Raw genomic sequence first — 8,468 nt, 5'->3', positions numbered from 1 at the left:
CCCACTGTGGGACAAATAAAGGATTATCTTATCTTATTGTCATTACAATATCACAAGTACAGAGCAATGACATTCACACCCTCTGCATTTAACCCATCCCCTTGGGGAGCAGTGGGCGGCCACCAAACTCGGACTGGGAACGATTTCCGGCCCTGGCATTTTTCCATCTACATCTGTCTCTCGGCTGGAGAGGGTATGATTTAAGGAGGGCCGGCTGAAATTAGTAGCTGCCCACGGTATCACAGATTACCAGTCCAAGCCTGGCAGTGCCCAGGGAGCAGTGTGGGGTTAAGGTCCTTGCTCAGGGACCCAAAGTTACACTGTTCTAACCACTAGGCCAACACTCGCCATACACTGGACCCTGGTCTGGATGCAACAGAGAGACCTGAACATCCATCTGGACATCACATTACACATGGTGCAATCTTCTGAATCGTAGTTCATTTTTGCTGGAAAAATGAACTAAATAAGTCTTTCAAAGAGATCTGAGCTAAAAATTTAGGACAGCCTTGTTTTGTTGAAATATCCGTCTGTCAATCCAACAAGATAAGAACTGGTTTTACTGTATGTCCTGGGTGGGCCTCCTGTGTCCGGTGTGACCCTCTGTGCTGTGAGTGGTTCCAGCTGAAAGGCTGCTAAGTCGCTGCCTGCCTTCCTGAACTCTGAGCTTCACACATCTGTTTGTTATTTATATCGCTACAGCTAATCTGATGGACATCTCAGTGCATCACAGCATCTGAGCTAATGAGCTGAACATTATCAGACTCTACCTTAAGAACTTATTTGAATTCCCTTATGTTTACTGTTTCTTTTATTTATTCAGTGTTTAATTTTAGTAGTTTGTATTGTTTGCATAGTTTATTGAACATAATAATACTGTAATAGGGATTATTAGGTTCAATAAACAAAGCAGCCCTTCTGTTTTAATGTGTTAGTCTGTGGTTATTTATTCAGCAGTGACCGGTTGATTAAAAGCAGCAGAGCGTACTTCCTGTGAGTAACAACTTTATTAGAAAGAGATAAATATTTTCCTTGTGGTTAATGATCAATAAACCGATTTATTGACATTTACCATTAATGAAGACATCTCGGATTTTAACAGCTGGTCCAAAACGTCCAGCCACAAAGGTAAGCTGTTAATAACACCTGTTAATTAAGCAAACTGTGAGTTATAATCCTTTAATCAAAGAGAATTTGTTGGTTTTACCCTTGATTAGAATGACATATTAATTGGCTATAATGTCCAGTTGTAATTAGTAATATATTAATGACCTGCTAGTAAAATTGCACAGCACTTTTATAAAATGTTTGTGTCTTATATTAAAAATGCATTAGAAATGTCTGACATTAAAGAATTCCTGATATATATGAACTTTATATATACTGATTGATTTAAAGCTACTGCTGCACCAAGAGCCATCAGTGTTGTATTTATTTTGGATAGACCCAGTTAACAGGAAGGCTTTGGGCCGTGTTGGTCAACATACCCTGAGCCAGAACATCTTGGATCCATACATCCGGATGGCGGTGTGCTGCCAGGACAGGTACTCATTGATTCGAGCACGGTGGTGGATATCGGTGGGGTACCAGAAGTCTGGAGTCTGGAACTTCTCAGCCAGATAAATCATGATGGGGATGCTAGAGGGAAGCAAGTGGATCAATAGGTCTACATTAGGTGCATAGGTTATTAAGCAGTTTTTTAAAATTATTTAATGATCACCTTTCAGCCAGACAGAAGTCTCCATCACGAAGTGCTGGAACTTTTCTGATCATGTTGATTTTTCCAAACTGATCCCCAAAATGCTCTCCTAAAACCAACACAGAGACATCTCAGTTCAGCAGGAAGCTGCTTCATTTAAAGAATGATTCACTCTTCATCTGCTCAAGCTGACAGAGGTTAGCAAAAGTTTTAAATATTTTTTAACAACCCATGTTAACCAATTTTCTGTACATTTCAATGAAATGAAACAAGACAACAACAATATGAACAAGAAAAATATATATTTTAGGACTAAAGTTCAAACTAAAATAAATCTAATCAATAACTATCTGTATGAGAGAAAATCAGACTCTATAATAATAAGTCCATTAATAATAAGGGTACTCCTTACAGCCCAATATAAATATGTGTTAACCCTAAAGAGAAGGTAATCTACAACAATAATGCTTTGGTGCTGCTCATGATTTTCTGAGTTTCCCCACATTTTCAATTTTTTTCCCAGTTTAACCAGTTTAACATAAACAAGTCTCAACAAATGGTATATTTGTCTTTTATTGAAAACCAGGGTGAGTTTGAACCAGCAACCCTCCACAGACAGAACTTTGATAAACAGCCATCCCAGCATCTACCCTCCCTTAAAATATGCATTTTCCAGTGTTCCTGAGGGTAAACTCACCATGCATCAGAGAAACCTTCTTGAACTCAAAGGGAATGTTGTTCTTCTTTGCAAACATATAAACAGAGCGACAGGGCTGAGAAAAAAGGTCCAGATAAAGTTCCAAAGCCATCCCTGCTGCTTGCTTCTGCACTGATGAAGTTTTATCGAGTTTTAATGCAGAAAAAATGCTCTGAAGATGCAGCTTTCAATGATTCCTTCAAGAAACCAAACTCCAGAACCAGAGCACATAAACACAGGAAATTCTCAGAAAAACCGCCCCTTGGGTCTGGTTTGGGTTCTATAAATAGGGAAACTGCGACCCCTGCTGTCTCACACATGTACTTGCAGGGAGAAGGCAAAATTCCAGAACCATGGTTTTCAAATTATGGCACCAATGCAACCGGTTAAACTTGGGTGACTTTTACTGTTACTCACAGAACAGTTTGGCTTCAGTGTAAATTATTAAGTTTAAGAAATGGTGAAGATTTGCTCATTGAGTTTTGCTGCTTATATCGCCTAAAAGGTGAAGTAGAAAAGGCCTAAGAAGAAGTTATATCCTATGTTGTTTATTTCCTTCTCCAGTCAGAAGTTAATTTGAAGAAAATACAAAATCTGATCTTCATTTTGCTTAAGTTTAGTAGGTTTGGAGTTTGATAAGACTTCAAAAATCATTCTTTTTGTAGAATAAATCAGAACCCTTCAGAGGAAAAACATCTCTACTTTGGTTTCATTTGTTGATAAGACATTAATCTTAATTCAGATGCAGCTTTTAAACCTAAGTCCTGCTACCAAAATGCTTGCAGAGAGAAGAGATGTTCTCTGTTTCTCTAGTAACGCTTTAAAATAATCATTGTAGTACAGCCTTTTCTGATTGTGCTGTTAATTTGTGTCTCTCTTCTTTTTTTTCCTTTTGTGTTCTCTAGTTGTTGCCCTTTTAGTTTTTCCTTTTTTCTATTAGTTACATATTATTGTGTGTTCACCATCAGATTTTTTAGTCTTTCTGTGTATTTCTGATCTCTTTCTTAATTGGTCTCCCTCTTTCAGCTCTCTACTATCTTTCTGTCACATTTGTTTCACATATCCCCTTTTTTCCATACTCCTTTAACCGACTACTTGTCTCTAGAGCTTTGAGTCATTTTGCTTAACTTCACGCTCCGACCTTGGGTTAAAGCAGCTATTTTTTTCTTTGATAGAAAACTTTAAACCGACCTGACGGTATGATCTGATTGAACTGTCTCTGTAAAGATGATGTGTGTTATGGATTGGCCCTACTATATATAAATAAACTGAACTGAATTAAATCTGAGTGGCTGCGGTCTCTGCAGAATGATGCACTTCAGACAGTTTGGAAATGATCTTATAAGCTTTCATAGATTGATGAACCCACCTGCTTCTCTAAGGACACTGCTGATGGCAGCTGATGTATAGAGGTGCGCATACTGATGATGATCCGTCAAGTTCAAATGGAAGCAACAAGGATGCTTAGTTATTTTAAAGCATTTTTCTGGCTTTTGTTTGTGTATTAAATTTTTGCAGTTACTCTGAGGATGCATGAGCAACTATTTATTGGCAAATTACCATTATTGTTCTTAATAAATAATCACTTCATTGATGCAATTGTGTCTTCTGCAGCCATGTTCTAAAGGTCTTGAATAAAAAAAAAAAAATATGGGTCATTGCCAAAGGTTATCGCACCAATGAAAGTAGATTTCACTTTTTGTGTTACAAGCATTCTAAAGCAGTTATTAGTACTGCTGCTGTAGGAGCCTAAATTCAGTTTAAGATAAAGGAAATCATGAATAAGTTGCAGTAAATATCAGAAAGTTAAAGGTTCTCATATGTAAGGATATTCAATATTTCTAATTGTACTGAGGTTATTTTGCAAATGTGCACGGTTTGTTTCTGGATGTTTAGGGGAGTGGCTTCTCCTGCTTCAGTATTTACATTTCTCCTAATCTTCTTTATAATTTTTTTTTGTGGAAATGTAATACCTACATTGGTTTTTTTTTTTTTTTAAATAGCTGAACCCAACAGAGAGGATCCAATTAGTTGCTCCCCCCCCCCCCCATCTACTGTATTACTGAGGGGAAAAAGCTTCAAGCTTTTGGCTTCATTACGGCATAAAGGTCCATGGTTAATATCTGAAAGGAGTATTTTTAAATGTTCTTCCTGGGTGTGTATAGTTTCTCTGTGGTTCTCCTGTTTCCTTCCACGGTTCAAACGCTAGCTTAATTAGTCTCTAAATTACCCTAAGGAATGTAAGTGTATTTATTCTGTGATGGACTGGAGGGTCAACCTTTTGGACAATGATCCTTATGCAGAAATATACATGCATATATAGTTATTTACATTTAGCCCTAGAGTAAAATCCTTTTCAAGTGTTTTTTTTTTTATTAAATCAGAAATGAACACAAAAATCTTTAAAGTATTTTTATTTAAATAGAAACTTCTGACTAAAACGGCAGAATAAACACATCATATAAACACATAAAAGGACAAACACTCATAAAAATAATAATCCATAACAGCAACGGCTAATTATTATACATCCTTACATTCAAACACGTATGGAGAGTTATAACTGGTAGTTATTATTTTGCACAGACACACACACCATACAAACACACAGTCTTTGTGCACATACAAACCACCTCTCTCACACACTTTAAGCCACAGGTTTATCCCTTTAAAGTCAGTCAGTGTGAACGTCCGTTATGTTACACATGGACAACTGTGCATAAATAACAGCTAGCATCAGGTTAGAGACTCATTATTTGGTCACTGTCTGCATTAATCCACACTTTGAAATTCTGTATTTTCTTGTTAAGCTCGAAAAATATTCCTTTTTCAAAGTCTTATCAAAACAGATTATTTTTACAGCAGTGGTGTGAACCCATGCATCAGGACTTCAAGTGCTGTGCTACTAATGTTTTTAAATATTGTTGGACAGTTTGCTGCATTATGTTTCATTTTTTTTGTTAATTCCTGAAAGGCACTAGGTGAATATTGTCTCTGGTTAAAATGCGTAAAAAAAATCAAGACAGCAATAACTGAGATCACATTAGGACAATAAACGTAATGGAACAATTACTGTGTAATTGAAATAGAGAAAACATTCTCCAATGTGAGGCCTGTAGGGAGCGGGGGGATGATTCAACATGTAAAAATACTGAAATGGTAACAGGAAACAGATTTAACTTGAAGTTACATTAAAATGCAGCAACAAACAGACTTTTACAGGTTTGTGTGTTCAGCCCTGATTCAAGATGGCCTAATTGACTCCCTTATAACCATCAGACGGGGACAAAAAAAACTATCAGAATGCAGCACGACAGTAAGAATCAGAGGAAGTCGGTGGGTCCAGAGAAATGCTCTCAAAAGTAGTCTCTTCTCCGGGAGTCATCACTTATAAACGACGGGTTCCACTGGGCGGGGTAAATGCATGAGTGGCGTGATCCCGGCATACCCGTGAATGGATAGAGGCCATTTCGCTCCAGGTCAGCGTTACGCAAAGCAGGCTGTGAGGAAATGACATAGAAAAATATTTTTAATTAATCAGCTGCTACAGAAAATGAAGGTTTTTAACTTTATCAATAATCATTAAAAACACAGAAGTGTCGAACCAGGTGTTCCTGTAAAAAACAGCAAGGAGTTCAGGCCTTAAGGAAGCAAAGGAATCCCAAATCATGGTGCTTTCTCTCCCATGTTTAAAGGATAAAACAGGTGTTAAATGCAGCAGCTTTTCTGTATTAACTCTTTCACGGGCACTGAGTGAAATTCTTTGAAAATCAACATTTCAAGCAAATAGTGTAATTGGAATCCAGGAAAAAAAAACATTACCATGGTAACATTAAAAGAATTTGGATATTTTGATGCCAAAAATGAATGTCAATGTAATAACAAGAAACACAAACTGCCTGAATATGTTAAGAAAAATTACAAAAGTGCTTATACAAGAAATTCATGAAAAACACTTTTTTTTGGTACAACATAACCTTAGAGGCATTAATGCTGATACTGGCACTTACATTTTTTAGCTTATAAACGTAAATATAATTTTTAACAAGGCTTATTAACTTTTTAACTTTACTTTTAAACTTTTCATTTAGCTTTTTACCTTTTGTTCTTGACTTTGTTTTTTTCCAACTTAATTTCCAGAAGGTAATATATCATTCAAGGGCTCATCTAATTGGTCAAATTGCAAAATAAGATGTACAGCCATGTAGCCGTATCTTTGCCGAAAGGCTGGATATAGATCTTGTGCCTCTAGACTTCACCGAGGGACGGGGACTCCATTTGAAAGGGGATCAAAAAGGGTAACTTGCCCTTTAAAGGGTTAAACCAAAGAACTGTAAAAATGTTTTTGCTAAACTCAACACATCCCACATCTTTCCTTAGAGATGCTATAAAAAAAACCCAGTCTGCCGGTTGATTTTGACCAACTTTTTAAGAAATTAGTATGATTTATAAAATTCATCCAGCTGCATTATAGCGATCTTATAGGCAAAAAAAGCCTATTTGTAGAGATTTTTGCCTGATTAACAGACGTTTTTTTTTTATTCTTCCTCAGGTTTAATTTCTGTAAAATTAGTTCTGTTTGGACTGTATCTATTAGTTTTTGACAAAGGTCCAAACATTACAGAGTGCAGACCTCCACCTAGCAGCTAATTTCCCAATCTCACAACATTAAAGAAACTTTTAGAAGATAAATCAAGGTAATGAGCTGGATCATAATTTAATTCCATGGGTTCTAGGTTGAGCTAAAGCAGGCATAGGAAATATTTCAGCGCATTCATCCACAGCTTTTTCTGTAATCTTGCTAAACAATCCACAAACAAACCAATCCTGCAAAAATAAAACATTACTACAAACAGAATGTAAACGGGATGAGAAGGCCTACCAATAAGGCTACCTATAGGGCTTTTTTAGAGAGCCTTAGGTTTGCCTAAAATGGCTAAATGTCTGTTTGTATTCTGGTGCTATGGCGCCGCCTATGAAAGGCATGCGTTATATTTTGAAAAGCCCTGTCCTGTCTCAAAATGTTAAGGAATTCTCTGAATAACTTCTAAATCCAGATCGTCACCTGAATGTAATGAGCTCTAAGTTGGGCTAAGGCAGAGCACAACCCGATCTGTCCCGGAAGCACGACCCATACCATCAGCTCATTAACGCCTGTGCAAGCAGATTCATCCAGGTCGCCATAAATAATGTAATTTTGGTACTAAAAGCACTTATTTCTAATCTTAACTCACTAAAGAATGCAAATACACATATATAAAAAAAAAAAAAAAGTTTTATGACTTTTCTAAAACAATTTAATGCTCTTCACATTTTATCCATTAAACTGCTTCTCTGATACAATCATCTGACATGCTCAGAGTAGTCTGGCAAAATATGATTAAATAATGTTTATCTGCATTTCAGTGATTTCTTTCTTTAGATCACCCACTATATACCATAGTGGTAACACGAAAGGAAAACATAAAACTCAAAAAGCCTAGATATATGTTTAAATCCAAAGCCGAAAAAGTTAGCACCCGGAAGTAGCATAAGATCCCATTTCCAGTGCAGATTGGGAAGAGACGACTGATAAAACAGAAAGGATTTTAAGGCATTTCATTTCTCAGGAAATACATTGTTAACGTTTAACACAGCAGATTTTTGTATACTTACTGTTTTTGGGGAGGGAAAAATGTAATTTAGGTATTTTTTTACAAAATAAAATTGGGGGTGACCCGTATATATATCTGGTTGTGCAAATGATCTGATTGTAAGGATTGTGCTACTGGGACGTATCAGGTAGTGAAAAGCACACCTTTGGGAATCCGTCCATCGCTTGTTCTGGATTCCTACTATCCAAACAACGAACAAACTGAAAATAATAAAAACGTTACACTGGAAGAAAAAATAGGCCATCAAAGGAGACAGGAAAATATCAGTCTGCTTACAGAATAGTAAATGTCCGTCATCTGCAGCAGGTTTTTGGTGCTGCCATTTTCCTGCATCTCTATGGTCTCCCTGCCCCACTCCATGGATATCCGGTTGTTTTTGGGAAAATCTGCATACGGCGACATCTGCATGTCTCCACTC

The 8,468-nt window shown here is 36.8% G+C and overlaps 2 protein-coding genes across 2 annotated transcripts in view; both read right to left on the bottom strand.

Moving 5' to 3' along the window:
• LOC107102839 (glutathione S-transferase theta-1-like) overlaps positions 1 to 2,603 on the bottom strand; it is a 4,541-nt gene extending 1,938 nt beyond the window's left edge. The window contains exons 1-3 of the mRNA XM_015402278.1: positions 2,397 to 2,603; positions 1,721 to 1,808; positions 1,488 to 1,638 (exon numbers count right to left, since the gene is read on the bottom strand). Coding sequence (XP_015257764.1) covers positions 1,488 to 1,638; positions 1,721 to 1,808; positions 2,397 to 2,508 — 351 coding nt within the window. The 5' untranslated portion in view covers positions 2,509 to 2,603. The remainder of the gene's footprint in view (positions 1 to 1,487; positions 1,639 to 1,720; positions 1,809 to 2,396) is intronic.
• Positions 2,604 to 4,809: 2,206 nt separating this feature from the next.
• The window catches only part of heg1 (heart development protein with EGF-like domains 1), a 20,743-nt gene continuing 17,084 nt past the window's right edge, over positions 4,810 to 8,468 (bottom strand). The window contains exons 10-11 of the mRNA XM_015402276.1: positions 8,327 to 8,465; positions 4,810 to 5,896 (exon numbers count right to left, since the gene is read on the bottom strand). Coding sequence (XP_015257762.1) covers positions 5,753 to 5,896; positions 8,327 to 8,465 — 283 coding nt within the window. The 3' untranslated portion in view covers positions 4,810 to 5,752. The remainder of the gene's footprint in view (positions 5,897 to 8,326; positions 8,466 to 8,468) is intronic.

Source organism: Cyprinodon variegatus, unplaced genomic scaffold (genome assembly GCF_000732505.1).
Source record: "Cyprinodon variegatus isolate N-32 unplaced genomic scaffold, C_variegatus-1.0 Scaffold1329, whole genome shotgun sequence".
Classification (NCBI taxonomy): Eukaryota; Metazoa; Chordata; class Actinopteri; order Cyprinodontiformes; family Cyprinodontidae; genus Cyprinodon; species Cyprinodon variegatus.
The sequence above is the reverse complement of the archived record's forward strand: the minus strand, read 5'-3'. Positions and strand labels throughout refer to the sequence as shown.